General features: G+C 40.7%; 2 protein-coding genes and 1 non-coding gene across 3 annotated transcripts; 1 reads left to right on the plus strand and 2 right to left on the minus strand.

The window, feature by feature from the left end:
- Nucleotides 1-475: 475 nt before the first annotated feature.
- On the minus strand, nucleotides 476-3,854 carry smim11 (small integral membrane protein 11). Its single transcript, XM_078291112.1, has 3 exons — nucleotides 3,774-3,854; nucleotides 1,887-2,091; nucleotides 476-1,512 (listed from the first exon to the last, which is right to left on the minus strand). The coding sequence occupies exons 1-2, from the start codon at nucleotides 3,786-3,788 to the stop codon at nucleotides 1,903-1,905; spliced, it is 204 nt and encodes a 67-aa protein (XP_078147238.1). The 5' UTR covers nucleotides 3,789-3,854; the 3' UTR covers nucleotides 476-1,512; nucleotides 1,887-1,902.
- A 1,669-nt stretch (nucleotides 3,855-5,523) lies between these two features.
- trnas-cga (transfer RNA serine (anticodon CGA)) lies at nucleotides 5,524-5,605 on the plus strand. Its single transcript has one exon. It is a non-coding gene; the product is annotated as a tRNA-Ser (tRNA).
- A 6,403-nt stretch (nucleotides 5,606-12,008) lies between these two features.
- Nucleotides 12,009-20,273, minus strand: gpr180 (G protein-coupled receptor 180). Its single transcript, XM_071909606.2, has 10 exons — nucleotides 20,135-20,273; nucleotides 18,408-18,551; nucleotides 17,840-17,934; nucleotides 17,296-17,401; nucleotides 16,931-17,111; nucleotides 16,400-16,449; nucleotides 16,026-16,183; nucleotides 15,632-15,829; nucleotides 14,720-14,797; nucleotides 12,009-12,164 (listed from the first exon to the last, which is right to left on the minus strand). Exons 1-10 carry the CDS (start codon nucleotides 20,271-20,273, stop codon nucleotides 12,009-12,011), a joined length of 1,305 nt encoding a protein of 434 aa, XP_071765707.2.
- Between the last annotated feature and the right edge of the window lie 477 nt (nucleotides 20,274-20,750).

Raw genomic sequence — 20,750 nt, forward strand, 5'->3', positions numbered from 1 at the left:
TAGACACATAACCAAATAGACTTACTGCTGTTATCAGAGCAAAATGTGCTTCTACTAAGTGTAAAGGTGTGCACACTTAAGCAACCAAGATGTTTTAGTTTTCCATTGTTAATACTTTGTCAGAAATTAGTAGCATGTTTTAGCATGATTTTGAAGGTTACTATATCCAAATGAAAGTTGCATTTGGATTCCAGGCCTCAAAGCAAGAAAACTAGAAAATTGTAAAATTACCATTTATAATAATTAAGTCTATTATAACACAGCATGACATATCCCCAAAATTAAAAGTTTACCTGTTCACCACCTCCCTGTCACAATTCAACCCATTCACTTTGTCCCACTGCTGCCATCTAGTGATGCTTCCTGAGTTATGACATGCAGAGTTTTATTCTGTCACTCAGTTCCTCAAGTAGAAACCTCTCATCACTGAAGTTTAGCTGATCAGACTCGCATCAGTAAACTCTGGTAGACAAAGTAACCAAGATCACACAAACACACTTTATTTTTTTCCTTTCTTTATCTACAAACAGAGGTGATCCATTGTGTCTTAAATGCAAATATTGTATCAAAAAGAAATTAAATATGAAAGAGACGAGCTATTGCGTTGTGGAGAGAAGCATTTTTTCTTCATCTTTGCAGCAACTGGGTTGGTTTTCCAAAAACATCTTAGCACTAAGACTGGATTTACACAAACATAAAAGCTCTGGGTTTTTTATTTTATTTCTCTATGTAGCACAGATCAGAGACAAACCACACATAATCTGTTTTTTCCATGTATAGTCTGCCAAGAGGGGACCAGATCTGTGCCGTAAAGAGTTAAACATCAGATTGTTCCATGTTCCTGAGTGAATCCAGCCTTAAATCACCTTTGACTACAGGATTACAGTAGGGCAGAGATATGAGAATTACCTCTCTTTAATTACACTCAGTCAAGGTAGCCAAAAACATCAAAAATTGAAAATAATGGCCTCATCTTGCACACCTCGAATAAACCTTTAGTTTCTGCACTAAAGTGAAAAAGCGGTAAAACCAACAGCTGACAGTTTTATCGCTATTCCTCTCTCCGATGCTCATTTTTCAGAACAGACAGCATAACTAATGAGAAAAAGTGATACGCAAAGCTGTTACAGAAAACATTTCATATTCAGAATAAATAACCATGATGCAGTTAGGTACATAGAAATAAGCTTTGACTGGGTTTGGCAAGCCTTGATCTTCTTACTACTGGTTGCTTGTAATGTTGGCGAGTACAAATTCAAACTTAGAGAACTGAGCTCATCTACAGTATGCTGAAAAGGAAACTTTCAGTAGCTTCCTTTCCCACAGGGATTTGGTTGCTTATAAAAACACAGACAAAACCTGTTTTTGTAAAATGTTGAAACTACACATACAAAACTGACTTGGTGAACAGTCCTGATAGGCAGCAGTCATGGACATGGAACTGCAAACAATTTCCCGAAACACAGAATGGCTTCCTGTTGCCACCAGTCAGTCGGACAGCAACATGGTTCCCTAGACAGAGGAGAGGAATAGTAGGAAAGTCAATGAGATGGTTCATCGTCGATAATCTGTTAACTAACTAGCTAACTCGCTGTGTGCTATATTGACACACAAACTTCACCGGTGTTTCGACTGACATGAGAGTGAGTAGACAATGACGACATTTTCATTTTTGGGTGAACTATTCCTTTAATACTAATGTGCTGACCTCATAAATACCTCATTCAAGAGTAACTTCAGGAAACACATTTTATAGGGAATATTTAGACCTGTCTTGACTCAGACTAGCTCTATCAATCGTGTCGATCCAGATGTCCTATTAAACCTTCCAATTAAACTCTTTTCTTCTTTTGAGCGAGTCTTGTGTACACAACGCCTCTTCTCACCTCCTCTCCTCCCTCCTCAGTCGTCCTTCTTGTTGTCTATGAGCTCCTGCGTCTGCTGGGCCAACCTCCTCCTCTCTGCCTGCTGCCTCTTCACGGCCTCCTCCGCTTTCTTGCTCTGGTAGATCTTCACCCCGGCGAAGCCCAGACAGAGGAGCAGCGTCTTCAAGGCCAGGATGTAGAAGAGGAGGGGCACGTTGTCCAAAGCCTGAGGGCGGACAGAGGAGGGAAAAAGAGAAAAGGTGATAATGGAAAGCAGGGACAGTGGACTTTCGAGTTCTTCTGACTAAAGGCGGAAATTAATTTCCGCAGGTTCTTACAGACAAAAGTGCACATTTGCGGAGAAAACGAAGCTGCACATTGGCTTCAGACTCACAGACCCACACCAGCCTTCGCTGTGACCTACTGTGATTGGTCTAAAATATCACCTGATTTGTTGTGTTGATTTGTTGTGTTGGGAAAGCTTCTCCATTTGCTCTTCTGGTTCATTGTCTTTGTTTCTATCCCTGTGTTAAACTCTCCTGTGCAACTCTTTTCAAAATGAATAGTTCGGAGGCTCAAGCTCTGTTGATTTGACCAAAATTGTTGTCATTTTGCAAAATTACAAGTTCTTGCAAATATTGCTGTGATTGGTTAAAATTTGCATTAATTATTGCAATTGTAAAATCAAAAAATCTAGACTATTGGTGACAACAGAGAACTTTTCCCATCGACTAGAGGAGACACAGAAGAAGTTCTTCCATTGACTGGAGGATACAGAAGAATTTTTTCCATCGACTAGAGACAGAAGAACTTTTTTTGCGACTGACCAAGAGAAAAGAAAAGAAAACTGGAACATTCAGGGATCCTACAGAAGATGCCCCCCTCCCCACGAAAACCACAAGACTCAGCTGCTTTAGATGGGGAGAGAGAGAAGCAGCTGCAAGCCATGTGCATTCAGGGGTTGTAGTCTTGTGTCATTGTCACTCACACAGAAATCCAAAGGTTTTCCTTGCTCAAATAGGGCCAACTGCATTCAAAAATCTGCCAAATTATTGCTGCCACGCAAATCGACAAAAGTACATACCTCATAAAATGCGACTTAAGATATTTCTAAATCGATAGGAGCCACTCTTCAATTCGGCATACATCCAATACACCAAGCAGTTTTTATTTCAATAAAATGTCAACTTTTACAACTGGTTTGCCTGTTATTGTCACAGTCTTGTTTCACCAAAATACACCATGGTGGGGAGGTAGCGAGCAGTGTGAAACAATTCTAAAAATTGAGATTTTATTGAAATAAGTGCTGCTTGGTGGATTATATGTATGCCGAATTCAAGAGTGCCTCCTAACGATTCAATAAAATGTCTGGAGTCACATTTTTAGGTATGTTCTTTTGCCGACAAGCAAGGCAATATTACATTTCTGTAATTTCTGAACAGAGTTTGGCGTGACTCTCTCCAAGTGAAAAAGACACGTATTGATACGAGGGTTTCCCTGCCCGTTTAGCTGCCCACCCAACTGCCTTTTCTGACCGCCAAAGAATGTGAAACCTTAATGTAGTATCCTTACATCTTTTAAACATCATATCAGTGTCTATTCCATTGTCTTTTGTTAGTCAAAATCGATAAGCAGAAAGGTAGCAGGTCTAAAAGAGAACGTATAATTGTAAAGGTTTCGTTTATAAACGTGAAGTGTAACGGTATAGTAACAAATACATGGTGAGAACGGTAGCTAGTGGTCTCATTACATGCTAATGCCAACTTCCTCAGGTGTAGTAACATTGGCTAGTGACAGTCAAGACAACCAAACATTTATGAAAAAGTAAAAAAAACGAAGTAGTTCTTATATATCAATAAGCAAACATGCATCAAGTCGTTATAGGTCTGTGAATTTGAGCTTATTTACCTTCCAGTTGATCATTGTAGCGGTATAGCAAGGGCTTCTTGCTTAGCGTGACAAGAGGCTACTAATGTTCCTTATAGGATGAGGCGGGACTTGTAGTGGTGCGCCAATAGCGACGCACGTTTTGTTGGACATACTTTATGCTGCATTCACTTCACTTGGGAAAAACTGTTGACAGCTGCTCAAAGCAGCACTGATATATCATAACCTATACATGTATTTCCTTGATAGTGACGTCAGAATTCAGGAAGTCAGAGAAAGGAGGGACAACTGGCAAAACCGGAGTTCCCACGGATTATTTACCATCTGAAAGCTGAAGTGTACAGCATATTCTAGTAGTATTTACCAGCTGGCACCTGAGGTGAATGAGATTTCCATATAAGAAAGTTTATTTACCATCTTTTTCATGGGACGTGAACGCATCGTTATCCTGGTCCCCGGAACGCCATGCTAGGCAAGAACAGCTGCAGAAAGTTCTGGCACTTTCATGACACCTCGGAATTGTTTCAGTTTCTTGTTTAATCTTTTCTGTATCCTCTCCTGGCATAAACACATGACGTCCCAAGAGCAATCCTGTGTAGATTTTCAAAATCACACAGTTATATTTGTATTTCACTTGACAGCTTGTTGGCCTTCTCTTAAGTGTTAACTTGTTTGGTAGTCCTGACCTCTTTACGCCCTCAATGCCTCTAACTACCCCATGCCTTATCTACTCAATCTGTCTCTTGTCATGTAAAACCACATCATGCCACCTTCCTAAGCTTTTGACAGGCTTCTCTCTTCTCGCATTAACATTATGTAAAATCATACTGACAGTAATAAACATGATATCTTGATAGTCAAATGACTATAGGAAGAGCTGTAGTCAAGTATAGGGAATGATATAAAACCATCAAGTGATTGATTTTCATCACATAAGTCATTTTGTGATCACAACTCTTAAAAAGCGATGGCAGACACAACTGCTTGCTGGATTTTCGGTTTGTGGTTGACATTGCAATGTTTGGTTTGCTGTAAAACATGAACTGAAATGCATCACTAGGTTTATGTGTGTGTTAAAACGCAGATTAAGAACCAGAAGCTAGCTACATTTTACCCGTGTCAGAAAGTCTACACGACGTCGTTCCTGCGATTTGTGCCATGTCACATGAATGCAGCATCGACGCAAACAAACGATAAGGACGGAGGTACACGCACATACATACACACACTCCAAACAGCGTTAATTTTATAGCTTCCTCGTTTTCACACACACGCGTAAGACCAAGTAGAATGTGTCTTCTTCATTACAAAGACACTCCGTCAAAAACTGGGAAACTCGGTACGTAAAACGACTCCGAATGTGTTTGCTAACACGGATAAAATGTTTTTTTTTTTGTTTTTTTTTTTTTAAACAAAGGAATAATATACAAACATTCAGGTAAACAATAGCAGCACATATAGATCAAATTTAAGGACACAAATGTATATGAGGAACATAGAGGGATAATTTAAAAGACAATTACATAAAAATAAAAACAGGAGTACACATACACACAAATATAACATATTTAGTCAGAGGTTTCAGGGAAAAAAGTTCAACACGGATAAAATGTAGCTTTGAGGCTAAGTAGCGTATAACGTTATCTGTAGCAAACAAATGTGTAGCAAACAAATATCTTAGAATAGCTTCTTATCTTCTGATATTCTCCAAAATACAGATCCTGATGGTAGTATATGTTATATATTCCCCTCGACTCCTCACACATGCGTAGTCACGGTGGCCGAGAGGTTAAGGCGTTGGACTCGAAATCCAATGGGGTTTCCCCGCACAGGTTCGAATCCTGTTCGTGACGACCTTGTTTTATACAATTTTGATAATTGGTACCAACAATAACTGTGAAGATTCACATGATACGGAGCATTACTACATTGTAGGAATAGGCAGATGTATCAGTTTGTAGATTTTAAAAACCAGATCTGGTCCAGTCAGTGTGGTCCACCTCTGATATGATGGATATGATGCAGTTTGATTGATTACATATTTATTGCAGAATTTATCAATACTACACTGGAAATCCTTAACCTGAACTGATCCTAATGAGACATTTTGATCACATTACACACAAGTACACAGTAAATATTTATTGTAATCATCCTGGATTTCAGTGGAGAGTTTTAGTATCCCAATGCTGTGTCAGAGTTTTTTTTCACCCTGATAAGAATACAATTTTGAGGTAAACACTGAATATTTGTAATGTTTTTTTAATTTTTGGCATGAAAATGGTCAAATTGGAAGATACTGGATATGAGCACAAAATATTGTCTATTGGTGGCTTCAATCTAAAAAGTTTTCAGTTTTCAGTGAAATAAAAATCAGGGATGGCCTTCAAAAACCCATATGAACCCCTCTAAGTAAAAGCTGATCTGGTGTTACAGTATGAGGAGAGATGGCTGACATGGAAAAATGAAGCTCTCAACTTGTTAATCATTGATGTTGTGGATTAACTACAGTATATAGGCATTTTTACTCAACTAATGATGGTAAATTTTTTCTATTATTTTGTGTCCCACTACAGTAAATTACGGAAGAGTATTAGGTGTAGGTGAATTTTTTTTTTTCACTGCAGCCGGGGGGGAGTGGAGTAATATTTTGAGATTTTGAGTTCTCGCAAATTTCTGAGTGTTTTTTTCTCTTGCAAATTTCTGACTTTAAACTCAGAAAAAAAAAGTTTTTCTCAGAAGTTTTTTCCCCTCCTTCAGGCTGCCTTAAAAAAGGTTCTGTAGTAAATGTATAGTCTGCTATTCAAACTAAAAATGTATATGTGCTAATAGCTAACTTTAACTCTCCCACTAAAGGAGCGGAAGGCACTTTGAATACATTTTTAATTCGATTTTTTTTTTTTTTTCATTTTGATTGAACAGAGTACATCGCACAGAATTCAGCGCAATAATAATCCCTTATGCATTATGAAATATTTTGCTCGCACAAAAATGTATGAAAAGTGAAGTGTAATAAATACATTTTGAGCGACTGACAGATGAAAGCTCCTCTGATTAAACAACATTGAGACAGAGAAAGAGATAGGACAGCTTCTACTATATGACACAAATATTTATTTACAACAGCAAAACAAAACATATGTACAATCTTGAAACTTTTCTGTAAAACATGCTGTAAACGAAAACATAAAACACGGAACAACTATTCTACAGCTGTGCAGCTGTGTGTAGCATTTTTGTCAAAAAATGATGGCGGACACACATTACAGGATTCTGGGCAGATTTAGCCTCAATTGGACCACAATAAACATACTTAGAGGGTGAGGGAATCATTATAGATTCATTTAATAACTTGGTCCAGAGTAGTAAACTACATCTATGTATATATATGATGTAAAACCCCAAGACATAGTTGTCCTTGTAAGCTTCCTGGGTTTGTTTTGGCTGGAATAACCACAGTGAGGCTGCACTGGGTGAGAAAATCTTGTAATCTTGTGCTCACCCTCATTAGAGCTTCTTGGTGACTCTTTAGATTCCAGCGGTCTCATCTACATGATTGCAGTGTTATTTAGACAGTAACAAAGAAGATAAATGATAAAGGAAATTTAACGGTGTTGTTGATGTCTTTGTATTGAAGCTGCCAATAGCCTATATTTTGTGCTGATATTTAATATCTTTAAATTTATAGCTTACAATTATTCAGTGTTTCCCCCAGAATTTATTCTTTTCTTATTCTTCTTTCTCATTTACCAAATCCAGTAATCTGAGTAGGAAATATTCAATATATCAAGCAACAGATCCAGCTGGGTTACGTTTTGCTGCTGTATAATTCTACTGGAATTACAAAAACAGGGAGCCATGACCTAATGGGTTACTAGCAATTTGATTGTCTTCTCAGGCACTTGTGAAGGCTTGGGCACACTGGGCGCCATATTGGGCAACTTGACGGAGAAACACGTTCCTACTGACAACAAATTATGTTTTTTTTACTGTAATTGAAAGCTGCCATTTTGCCTCATGTTTAGGATTAGTTTTGTAATCCCATCAAAAAGTCAGTGCTGGGGAAAAAAATCAAAAGGTGTCTCTCATTTCCTGAACATTTGACTTTTTTGGAGATATTCCAGCAGAACAATGAAGAAATCTTATCAAAACCTTTAGGGCAAAACTGTTGCCCCAACTATCTAAGTATACTATATGGCAAAATATCAGCGGTTATGTGGAGAATGCATACTGCAAGAAAAAAAAAAAGGACCTGGACACTAGTTTTCTCTCGGTTTGCAATGGTTTATTTTACTCAAGCTGTAACCGAATCCAACAATCTGAGGAGTAAATATTCGGTCGAGGTTGTTTGGACGCAACCAGATGCCTCACATTTTGTTATTGTCTATAATTAGATTGTCATAGTGGAAAAAAGGAGATGTAACTTAAAATGATACTAGGGTTCACATCTTATCAGAGGCCATATGGATGCATTCTACCTGAACCCCTATAAATACATACATGCATACACACATAGATGTGCTGCTATAATGCACATCAATCTATAACAATGGCTAAAAGAAGAGATTAGATTGCACATTTTGTGATAAAAATAAAAACACCATCAATGGTTCATATTCAAGTATAATGTCATATCTGTTGTGGGCAATATTTTTTGAGCTTGGAGTTATAAGGTTCTATCTGAGTGGAGTGCAATTCTGAGATATTGAGCATCAAAGATTTGACATACCAGCTGGAAAACTGTTCCTTTCTATCTTTTTAAACATTAAAGTTTTTTTTTATTATAATTGAATCATCCACATATTCATGATCTTGGAATGCTATTTTATGCATGTGTGGTGTTATTTAAAAAAAATAAAATAAAAAGTCAGATAGAAAAAACACCCTGTGTTTTCTAATTATTCCAATTTGTGATATATGTTTTTTGTGTTATACAGTGAAGAGAAAACAAAAACCATGGTTCTGTGTGAGCATGCTTGAGGGTTGTGAGGATGAGGAATTACTCTTTCTAATTTTAGCAGACAGTCAAACAAAAATGAAGAATGGAATTGAATAAAACAGCAGTTTAAAGGGATGCGCGTGCAAACGTGTGTATTGGCCTCGTAGCATGATTTTGAATGAGCAATAAAACATGGAAATCAAATAGGAAATAATCTGTACAGTAACTGATAGGTTCTATATAATGGGTTGCATTCCAAATATACATTTTGAAAAATAAGATGTATAATAAATAAATAATGTCAGCGTTCCATGCCAGCAGCCATTTACTAAAGTAGATGATAATGTTTTCAAATGGCGGATACCTCGTTTTGGAATGAAGCTTTCCATATTCACTTGGTATTTTCCATCAGCTACGTATCCTAAGCTATGGCTTGGAGTCCAAAATGAGGTGGCGGGGAGGAGTATGTTTTAATGAGCCTTGGTTACAATAAGTCAAAGCGCTCCAGAGCTGAAAAAGTTGTAGAGGGCCAGACGTTCTTTATTCTGCTCCGACCATAACAAGAAACCTCATGAATGTGTCACTGTTGTAACCATAACAATGGTTTCTGAATATATGAATTCTGGGTGTATGCACATGCAGTCTTGAAGGGTATGACTTTCAGACCCCACAGTAACTCTACATACTGCTCCCATGTTTACAAGTAAGGCAAGGGACACACTACATGACCTTAAGGCTGATTTTAGCCACAATTTGGCATCAGAATGAGGCTGTACCACAGGATTAGCCCGTCTCGACGACAAGTCTTGACGACAAGTCTTGTAGTGTGAGCTGGTCAACCCCTCAAATCTGAATGAAGACCAATGAGAGTTGAGTGCTGTAGTAGCGCAAGAGTTTGTGTTTTCATCAGAATGGGGTGTTGCGTGACATCCTATGGGAATAACTGTCAGAATGACGTGAAGGTGTGAATTTGTTTGAAGCTATCAACATGCCATGACTGTAGTTTTCTGTAGGCTTTGGTTGCTCCTGATCAGATTTCTCACACTTAACACGCAGGAACATAGTGATGACACATTTGTGTTAATGCTTTAAAGCAAAAACAAACATTGCAATGCCAACCACAAACCAAAAATCCAGCAAGTAGTTGGAGTTTGATCAGAAAATGACATATGTTGAAAATCCTTCATTTTGTTGGTTTTATTTGAAGTGAGTATTTTCATTCCCTACACTTGAGTACTTGAAGGTATTTCCTTGTTGATGACGTGAATTCGGGGTCCTTTTTTTCCATAAATGTTCACCATCTGATATGAATGCTATCCTATTTACCATCTTTCCCATGTGAACGCAACAACTCAGGTAGTGTGGTCCAACTTATGGTCCAGTGAGTGGGGAAAAAACCCCGACAAATTCTGAGAATGCCAGTCGTTCCGTAGGTTATGCCCAGTCTTTCCGGTCTGTTCGGTCGTGTAGTGTGTCTCCAGCTTAATACAAATATAAAGAGACCCCATGAAGTTTCAAAAATATCTTGAAACACATGCTGTCATCCCTTGCATCAAGAGCTCAGTCATTCAGGTTGAGAGTGAAGAAATTACTTCCAATATGACTTTAATCTATGAGTCAGCAATGGGTCAAAGTGCCACCCCAGGGTGCCCTACATTGTTGTGGATTGGGCCTTTAAACAAGAGAGCAGTCACACCGATGTTTTGGCTCCAAATGGCTCAAAATCCATCCATTAATTTAGCTGACTAAGAATCCTATCCAGCTGCCCACACATCTATGTGTCCATTCTTTAGTCTATCCATCCAACTATGTATCCATTTATTTATCCACTGATTCCATTTATCAATCTGTCCATTCTAAAGTCCATCCATTTTTCCATTTATGTCCATCCAATCATCTATCCATCCACTTCCATCTAGTTATCCTTTGATTCGGCGGTCAATCCAACCACATACCCATTCATGGGATGGGACGCTCTTAAGATCGATGTATTTTTACATAAAAATATTTCTTAGTACAGCTTTAAGAGAGAATGTGCTGGCACCACCTCAGAAACACTGCCATGCAATGGATCACTGATGATATTCAGCCATTTGTTCAAATTGAACCAAGGAGATAGTGGGGAGGTAAACTGCTGTTTTCCTTGCTTCTCTTAAAAAAATCTACAATTAGTAAGGGGGATGCATTCAATTGCATTCTGTATCCCAAACTAAATCCCTGCATCCCTCCTAGAAAGCAGAGTTGTGGCATCAAGTGAAAGCCAAGGACAGATCAGATTTTCAGAGTTTCACTAAATGAGTTCTATCAGTTTACTTGTCCTTCCTTAACCAAACGCCCTAGCAATGCAGTGGTGAAGTGTTTCCCCGTAGTGTCCTCGATGGTAGGGAGGAAAGACAAATCCTGTGATTCCACTGTCTGCATGAGCCGAGAATGACAAGTTTATATTTGTGTCCTTTGTAGAGAACGTTCCTCCCAAGTTTGAACTAACTTATTAGGAAATGTAAGAACAGAGAACATCTTTACAGTTTGAGATGGGCAGGTGTTCATTTTCCCGGCTGTTTCAACCATCTCTGGATGATACACTACAGCGCTGTTAATTTGTCCTAGCAAGTTTGGACATGATGTGTCATTGTCGCAATGAATCTTGGGGCGTCCCATTCGTTCTCGTCAGCCAGGTCACCGGCCGATGCATCCTCGAAACTTTGAGGTTGGCAATTAAACTTCTGGCATTCCGTCTTCGTGTCCTTTTGTTTTGGAATCGTACTTTGGCCATTAGATATTATGTCAAACACGATATGGAGAACACACAAGAATGCACAAGAAAGCATACTGAGAAAAATCTTGTATCCAATTTCCCTGTGGTGCCGCATTAAATATCTTTCCTACTGCTATGCAACACCTTCAAATCTTGCCTTACAATAAGAAGTGGAGGAATTAGAGAGGCCGTCTTGTAGTGATGGTGGTTCCCTCCATAAATCACACATATCAAGAGGTAGGGTGTTGCAGTAAATATGTTCCCCTTGCTGCTCTGTCAGCTTTGCCATGGTTCCCTGGGCATATAGTATGAGGGAAGAGACTTCCTGGGGTAACAGTAAATATGCTCCCCCTCTCTTTACTAGTGGCCATTATTATTTCCAATGGATACAGTTAACAGCAGAACTTCCTATGGTGTAACAGTACTGCTTCTTCTTAGTGCTCATGATAGTTCCCCGCCCTCCACATGGTGGGTGGTAAAGGGAGGGCACGCCCCGTGGTGTTGTGGCAAATGAGTTCTCCCTTGCCCATGGTGGTAAGGTAAGGAATCCCAGTGAGCGTGCTCAGTAGCGCCCCCTCTGGTTCGCCCTGGACATGGTGAGTGGCAGAGAGACGGAGGAGAGAGAGGAGACCTCCCAGTAGAGAGAGCGAGAGAGGAAGAGCTGGTAGAGAATCACCATGGAGATGGCCTGGCAGAGGATCACACCGATCGTCACCACCTGGAGAAGGAGAGACGACACGGGGAGGGAAGAAAGAGAGAGAGTTTGAGTGAGAGTGAGGGAGATAGAAAGAGATGAAGGGAGAGGCAGGAGGGGGTACAATATAAGCAAGTAAGCGTGAGTGAAAGATTGAAGAGAGAAAGAGAGAGGCGAGGGGAGACCGTAATAAAACAAGAGAAAGAGAGGGAGAAAGACAAAGAAAGTGAATGAGTCGGTCAGTTTGAAATCAAGAGGAGAGAGGGAAAAAATAATGCAGTCCTAATCTTTATATAGCGGCTTTACAGTCTCCCAGCAGCTTGTCTGGCTCCATCATGGACGTCCACTGGAGAATTGGCTTTGCACAAATAATGTCTAAATATATAAGAACCAGGCTGGAACTGTGGGGGCTAACTCACTCTCTTTTTGTTTTTGTACAAACTTCAATGGTGTTTCCACTGACATGGGGGTGAGTAGTTGGCTGAATTTTCATTTTGGGGTGAACTATTCCTTTAATGTTAACATGCAACTACTACACTGAACAAAATTATAAACGTAACACTTTTGTTTATGCTCCCATTTTTCATGAGTTGAAATAAAAGATCGAAGATTTTTTCTATGCACACAAAAGGCTTATTTCTCTCAAATTTTGTTCACAAATTTGTTTAAATCCGTGTTAGTGAGCACTTCTCCTTTGCCAAGATAATCCATCCACCTGACAGGTGTGGCATATCAAGATGCTCATTAAACAGCATGATTATTGCACAGGTGTGCCTTGGGCTGGTCACAATAAAAGGCCACTCTAAAATGTGCAGTTTTATCTTAAAAAAAGACATTTATTAGGCACTGAACTATGGATCTCACATGACTAGGGCTACAGATATGCATTTTTTGAAAACCAGTCAGTATCTGGTGTGACCACCATTTGCCTCATGCAGTACGACACATCTCCTTCGCATAGAGTTGATCAGGTTGTTGATTGTGGCCTGTGGAATGTTGGTCCACTCCTCTTCAATGGCTGTGCGTAGTTGCTGGATATTGGCAGGAATTGGAACACGCTGTCGTACACGCCGATCCAGAGCATCCCAAACATGCTCAATGGGTAATATGTCTGGTGAGTATGCAGGCCATGCAAGAACTGGGATGTTTTCAGCTTCCAGGAATTGTGTACAGATCCTTGCAACATGGGGCCGTGCATTATCATGCTGCAACATGAGGTGATGGCGGTGGATGAATGGAACGACAATGGGCCTCAGGATCTCGTCACGGTATCTCTGTGCATTCAGATTGCTATCAATAAAATGCACCTGTGTTCGTTGTCCGTAGCTTATGCCTGCCCATACCATAACCCCACCGCCACCATGGGGCACTCTGTTTACAACGTTGACATCAGCAAACCGCTCGCCCACACAACGCCATACACGCTGTCTGCCATCTGCCCGGTACAGTGAAAACCAGGATTCATCTGTGAAGAGAACACTTCTCCAAAGTGCCAGACGAAGGTGAGCATTTGCCCACTCAAGTCGGTTACGACGACGAACTGCAGTCAGGTCAAGACCCTGGTGAGGACGACGAGCACGCAGATGAGCTTCCCTGAGACGGTTTGTGACAGTTTGTGCAGAAATTCTTTGGTTTTGCAAACCAACTGTTGCATCAGCTGTCCGGGTGGCTGGTCTCAGACGATCTCGCAGGTGAAGAAGCCGGATGTGGAGGTCCTGGGCTGGCGTGGTTACACGTGGTCTGCGGTTGTGAGGCCGGTTGGATGTACTGCCAAATTCTCGGAAACGACATTGAAGACGGCTTATGGTAGTGAAATGAACATTCAATTCATGGGCAACAGCTCTGGTGGACATTCCTGCAGTCAGCATGCCAATTGCACGCTCCCTCAAAACTTGCGACATCTGTGGCATTGTGTTGTGTGATAAAACTGCACATTTTAGAGTGGCCTTTTTTTTTTATCATGCTGTTTAATGAGCATCTTGATATGCCACACCTGTCAGGTGGATGGATTATCTTGGCAAAGGAGAAGTGCTCACTAACACGGATTTAAACAAATTTGTGAACAAAATTTGAGAGAAATAAGCCTTTTGTGTGCATAGAAAAAATCTTCGATCTTTTATTTCAACTCATGAAAAATGGGAGCAAAAACAAAAGTATTGCGTTTATATTTTTGTTCAGTATAGCTACTATCAGCTACTAGCTACATAACATTAGCTACTGTGCAAATCAGATGTGTCAAGAAGACAGCGATGGTTATCTGGCCAGATGCCATAGTTAGCTAGCTACATTACCAAAACACAAAATTTGATCAGTGATGAAATGATCAGTTCCCAGTCAAAAACAGCACAGAAATGAACCATGGCTATTCCATACTGTTGAGATGGCCAAGCCCGAAGTTTAGAAATACAATCAGCTGTCCTCAGCCATTATTGCCAAGACCAGCGGGCCTCCAATATGGCCGACTGAGGCCGTATTACACCACCTGAAAGCCACCTATACTGTAAATACAACTTAGGCTAGCTCATAAAGTAGACACTTCTTTGTGGCTTGGCTAAAGTGTGGTTTGTCTGTGTTCGCACCTTCTCCTTCTGGTGCTCGTTAAAGACGATAGAGATGAGGACAAGGATGGGATGACAGAGGAACCACAGGAAGCATCCCTGCAGAAAACATAAGTTACACCACAGGACATATTGTACGTTACAAAATAGGATATATTCTTCATAGTCAGTTACACCATAGGACATTTTGTACAAAAGTTACACAATAGGACATATTCAATAATAGACAGTTACAACATATGACATATTCTATGATCATCAGTTACACCTAGTCTTTGCATCAAATATTGCGGTATTTCGTGAATATCGCGATATTTTCCGCGGTATTGAATATCGCTTGGTTGATGTACATAAAACATCTAATTTAGAATAATTAATATAAACATTTTTAGAATTGTTTTGGTATTGTTGTTGAGAAATTGCTGAGACAAAAACTCGACTGACCTCCCTACCCCCGTATAATATTGTATATCGCAATATTTTGGCAGGACAGCATTGTGATATTAAATGTTGGATATCGCCCAAGCCAAGTTACACCACAGGACATATTCTATAATTGTGACAATGTAGGACATATTCTGTGATAGTTACACCAGAGGACATGTTCTGCTGCAACACAGGACATCTATAATAGCCAGTTACAACATAGGACATATTATATGATAGTCAGTTACACAGTATATTCTACAATATTATACCGCAGGACATCTTTTGTAATAGCCAGTTACAACATAAGATATACGGATTCTACAAAAGTTACACCAAAAGACATAGTCTACTAGCCAGTTCCACCATAGCACATAAAGCTATTATTACCTCTTTGAAGTTGGAAGCAGGTTATACTGATAATAGAACTAATGATAAATGATAAACTTGAACTATTGATATAGCACTTTTACAAAAACTGCACTGCGTGCATATAAAGTAGTTTACCTTGGTGAAGGTGAGGTAGAAGTCTCTTTTCAGGGTGCTCCTCTCGGTGGAGATGATCTGGTAGAGGACAGAGGCCAGCAGGAGGGCCAGGCTGACTCTCAGGGCGATGAGGAGGATACCGGCCAGACTCCGCTGGGCGTGGTAGCTGTGATGTTCAGTCTCGGAGTCTGAATACTGCTCCCACAGCAGCAAAACGCCCTGAAAACACCACCAAGAATTAACTCTTCTAGTTAAAACAGCTCCGGGATCGTTAAGAATCTGATCATATCCATCATATCAGAGGTGGACCGCACTGACTGGACCAGATGTGATATTTAATAAAAGGACAATATCGGCCCCATATATCAGCTAACCAAGATATGGGTCTAACCTGAGTGTTCACTTTAATGCGTACCTGTGTTACGACCCCCCCAACAGCGACGGCCCTGGAGGCCGGAGACGAGTCCCACTGCAGAGGCCTGGACTGAGTCTTCCTGCCTCGACTCAGAGTCCAACCCATACACAGGCTCAGTAACATGTACAGCATGGATACCTGGGATACCATATCCCAGACTGCACAGGGACAGGAGGGGAAAAGAAGAGGGAACATAACAAAGATTAATTTCCTGCCCACTTACATATGAATTATTCTGAAATGTCCAGGTACAGAAGTTCCTCTTATTGTTAGTACCGAATCAAGGTTCAGAAGCAGACATAAAACAGATGGAGAGAATTGGAAAAGTTTGGAAATATTTAAGAAAGAGAGAGAGAGGGAATGTGAGGACTTACACTCTGCTAGGCTGCCCATCAGCGGAAAACCAACGCCGTCCCTGGAATACCTGCAGCAGAGGAAGAGGGAACAGAAATCAGCATTATTTCACATCTTTCAGTATTATTTCATATCTGAGTTTCAACCACAGGTGCAGCTGTGTGTGTTTGTATGCCTTCCAGTATCTCTGCATTAGGATTCGACCGATTTTTAAAGCCTAATGCCAATACTGATATTTTTGAAGTATTCAGTGTTTCCCCCAGAATTGTATTCTTGTCAGGGTGGAAAAGCCTCTGAAACAGCATTTAGACCCTCATGGGACACTAAAACTCTCCACTGAAAGTCATACTAATGAAATTCTTTTTGGTGGGTCAGCAGTTCCTTAAGGCAGGGTGAGGCAGGTTTTACAGACCGAAACCCATGAAGCTGCTGAGTAAAAAAAGAAGGAGCCTCCATCGTATCGGAAGCAGACGACACTGATATCCTGATATGCCAGCAGGCCAGCATCTGCATGATATATCAGCAAACTGAGGTGTGCTTGATTTATCTACCTTGCCAGATGGATGTAGTTGCAGAGAGCGGAGCCGCCCTGCAACGCCAGCGCTGTGGACAGCACTTTGAGGACAGTGTGCATGGGGCCGCCTTTCCTCAGAGCCTGGTACAACGGCTGGATGTAGATACAGGAGGCCACGAAGTAGGCCAGCAGCAGGATGAAGTAGAAGCTGTGGAGTCCTGAGGTAGAGAGAGAGAGAGAGAGAGATAGAGATAGAGATAGAGAGAGGGAGAGAGAGAGAGAGAGAGAGAGAGAGAGAGAGAGAGAGAGAGAGAGAAACATGTCATCCCTTGCAAATGTCGCCGTTACCCTTTGGGTAACAAATCAGTGATTGTATTCTGGGAGTATTCTGGGATGTCTGACCTGCCTCCTCGGCACTGAAATGCTCCAGAGGGTTTCCTGCCGAGTCGGCGTTAAACAACAAGACGGTGAAACTGAGATCAGCATGAGAGGGAATCGCCATACCGTCCTGGAGAGAGAGAGAGAGAGAGACAGAGAGAGAGAGAGAGACAGAGACAGAGAGAGAGACAGAGAGAGAGAGAGAAAGAGAGAGAATACTGAAAGTAATATGAGTAATTGCTGCTCCCAGTAATATTATTACTTTTAAAAATGAGTAACAAGTAGTAAGTAATATATTCCTTTTTTGAGTAACAAGACCAACTACTGTTTCTACTACTACTGCTTCTACTGCTACTGTTTCTACTACTGTTTCTACTACTGCTGCTACTGTTTCTACTACTGTTTCTACTACTGCTTCTACTACTGTTTCTACTACTGCTACTACTACTGCTACTACTTCTACTACTGCTTCTACTGCTACTACTACTGTTTCTACTACTGTTTCTACTACTACTACTACTACTAATAATAATAATAGTAATACTACTACTAATAATAATATTGTTACCTGACATGTGTATCTGTCAGCGTAGAGGGTCTGCCAGGCTGTAGGGGAGGACTGACGAGGAATTGTCTGGTTGTGTTCCTCCTGACTGAGAGAAACTGGAGGAGGAGGGAGAGGAAGAGGAGGGAGAGGAAGAAGAGGAAAAGCAGTGAGATATGGTGATAGTTTAGAGGAGGGTGAGCAGGAGATGGAAAGGGAGGACAAGGGTGGGATTAAGAAGAAATGGTGAACATCAAAAAGAGGAGAAGAGGAGGTGGTTAGTTATCAGCTCTGTGTATGTGTGTGGCATACAAGGGTTCAACCAAGATGGGGTTTAAAAGCTGATATTGATATGTTTGCATCGTAGCTGCCAATAGACTAAATGTTCTGCCAATATTCAATATCTTTAAATCTGACCATTTTCATGCCAAACATTCCAAGTATTCAGTGTTTCCCCCAAAATTGTATTCTTGTCAGGGGGGGAAAAACCTCTGAAACAGCATCTAGACCATCATGGGACACTAAAACCAGATGTGATTTTTAAGAATAGGCCAATATCGGCTATATATATGAGTCTAGCCCTAGTACTTACTGGTGAGCTGGGCTCTAGCGAGCCTCTCAGAGCAGCTGAGGTTGTCCAGGCCTTCGTCCATATCCTGGTACAGCAGCAGTCTGGACTCTTTCTCCACAGCTAGAGGAGAGTTGTCCAGCCTGCACACCAACAGACCATGATCTCCTAGAGAGAGACAGGAGAGAGGAGGAGGGCGAGTGGATCAGATGGGTGATAGGATGAATGAACATGTGTTGCACTTGGTTCATTTAGGTTCACACTGCCCAATAGTCATCTCAAGTGTTGTCGTCATTTCGGGGCTTTCGGTTTATATTCTCTATGGCAAAAATGAATGGATTTTGGATCGCGTTTGACAATTGTTCTGTTCTTAAAAGGGGTGAAATAATGTCAGTAGAAATGACCTATGACAGTTATTACAAGTTATTACATTTTCATCTTCAAAGCCCTTCTCAACAATAAAAGAAACTTGCATTACATAGGAACCCTCAAAAGCAAAAATAGTCAATATTAGCTCTGGACGTAGTTAAAGGCAATCCGACCCTATTCATTTTCACATTTGACTGAAAGGAGGCAGGATCCAGAATCCCTTATTTGGGCCAAAAAATGATGTCATGTTTGAGAGGACAATTACAAGAGAACCAGGGCTTGTAAACAAAAGTCACATGACTCATAAGTAGCTCATTTGTTGGACAGAGTCTTGGTAACCCGTCATCCCACCAGGTTAGGGGTGTGGCTTAATATGAAGAAATAGCTGAACATGAGCATTGAGCATCAGTCCAGACTTAATTTTGTTCTGCTAGGCTTTCCAAGCATGAGGAGCTGCTGGCTATCAGATGTCAACATCCGTCTCCTTCTAAACCCTTGTGTTTTGGGGTTGTTTCCTGTAGTTTGTTCAGATTACGATTTCACTCCTAACGAACCGCACCTCACTTCTCTTGTTAGAGGACTGAGTCTCACATTTTCATGCGTCTCGGTGCCGTTATTTGGTGTCACCCGAGTTCGAATGACATTGTTCTCACCTGGCCAAACCGAACTAAAGGAGGAAACGCTCCAGAATTCAAATAAACCGCTCAGAACATGCCTGGCGTGAATGCATCCCAAGACACCCTGGCCTGAGATTTTTCTTTCTGTCCACATCGGATGTGTTCTCTCTCTAACTTAGGCAGGGTTGCCTAGTGTAGAGGCACCGCCTTTCAATCGGGCAAGCATCCACCCTGCTGACCTCTGACCTCCCTGTGGAGAGGAGGCGAGAGAACAGACTATTTCCCTACTGGGATCAGTGAAGAACATTTGGATTAGAGAGGCTGTCCTGTAAACGGAAGGTCTCAGGTTCAATCCCAGCAACTATGCGACCTGTCAAAGTGGCCTTGAGCAAGTCACTGAACCCCTAACTGATCACTTTGGATAACATCAGCTAAATGACTAATGTAAATCCTCTGATGGAGCTGTTGAAAACCAGACTTCAGCAGCAAACTGATCAAGAGAAACTTCTGTGTGGCTGTGAAACGAAGGAGTAGGCTACTCATCAATGCAAACATCGTCATCAGCTGAAGTGATTTGATAAGCTAGTTGCATTGATGGGTGAGTCAATGGCAAGTTAAAAGAGCAAGAAAAGCAACAGTGCTGGTGAAAACACAAAAGCAGTGAATTACACAAATGCATCACCGTCATGTTTGACTGATGAGTAATGATTAACCACGGCGTTATCAGAAGTGACACGTTAGCAGCAACACGTCCAGTATCATTACCTTGGTACATGAATTTAGTGATGAACTGGCCGTTCTGCTCTCTCGCCACTTCGCTCTTAAAAAGTCCCGTTACGGTTTTTCCAAAAGCCTCCGGACTCCAAAGCACAGCAGCTACAAGTGCGGCTATTAAATAAGACATGTTTTCCTATTGTCATTGGACGCTATCAATAAATAAACGTTAGCTAATCAATTGAATGGTCCACGAAGCCAGAAGTGAAGCAGTTGTGTCAGGCTAGCTAGAGTTAGCCAGGATAAAACGGGAGTTAAGGCGATTTTACCTTCAAAATAAAAGCACAAAACGTGTCACTTTTGAAAAAAAGGAACAAGTAAGAATTGGGGTGTATAGAACAACACAAAAAATCATAAAGACACACTCACTGGAATCATTACATCAGATAAGGATTAAAACTATAGTTGTAAAATGGATTTATATGGATTTATTTATATTGTATTGGTACATGGTATTTCCTAATGAAAGAATGTCTAATGGACAGGTAAATCCAAGACTTAAAATACTATATCGTGACTCAGAACATATAAACATACTAGAAAGCTTAAGAGGATATCTATTATCTGAAATAAATTCATTTAAACTCATAACAGTGTCACAAAATGT

The sequence above is a fragment of the Centroberyx gerrardi genome, chromosome 21 (genome assembly GCF_048128805.1).
Source record: "Centroberyx gerrardi isolate f3 chromosome 21, fCenGer3.hap1.cur.20231027, whole genome shotgun sequence".
Lineage (NCBI taxonomy): Eukaryota > Metazoa > Chordata > Actinopteri > Beryciformes > Berycidae > Centroberyx > Centroberyx gerrardi.

What these genes read in the sequence shown, in the direction of transcription:
- gpr180 (XM_071909606.2), bottom strand. Translation starts at nt 20,273, where the DNA reads ATGTCTTATTTAATAGCCGCACTTGTAGCTGCTGTGCTTTGGAGTCCG. An exon ending in CACTAAATTCATGTACCAAG is followed by an intron (nt 18,552 to 20,134) that starts GTAATGATACTG and finishes GTCTCTCTCTAG; the next exon opens with GAGATCATGGTCTGTTGGTG. An exon ending in TCTACCTCACCTTCACCAAG is followed by an intron (nt 14,798 to 15,631) that starts GTAAACTACTTT and finishes TGTTTTCTGCAG; the next exon opens with GGATGCTTCCTGTGGTTCCT.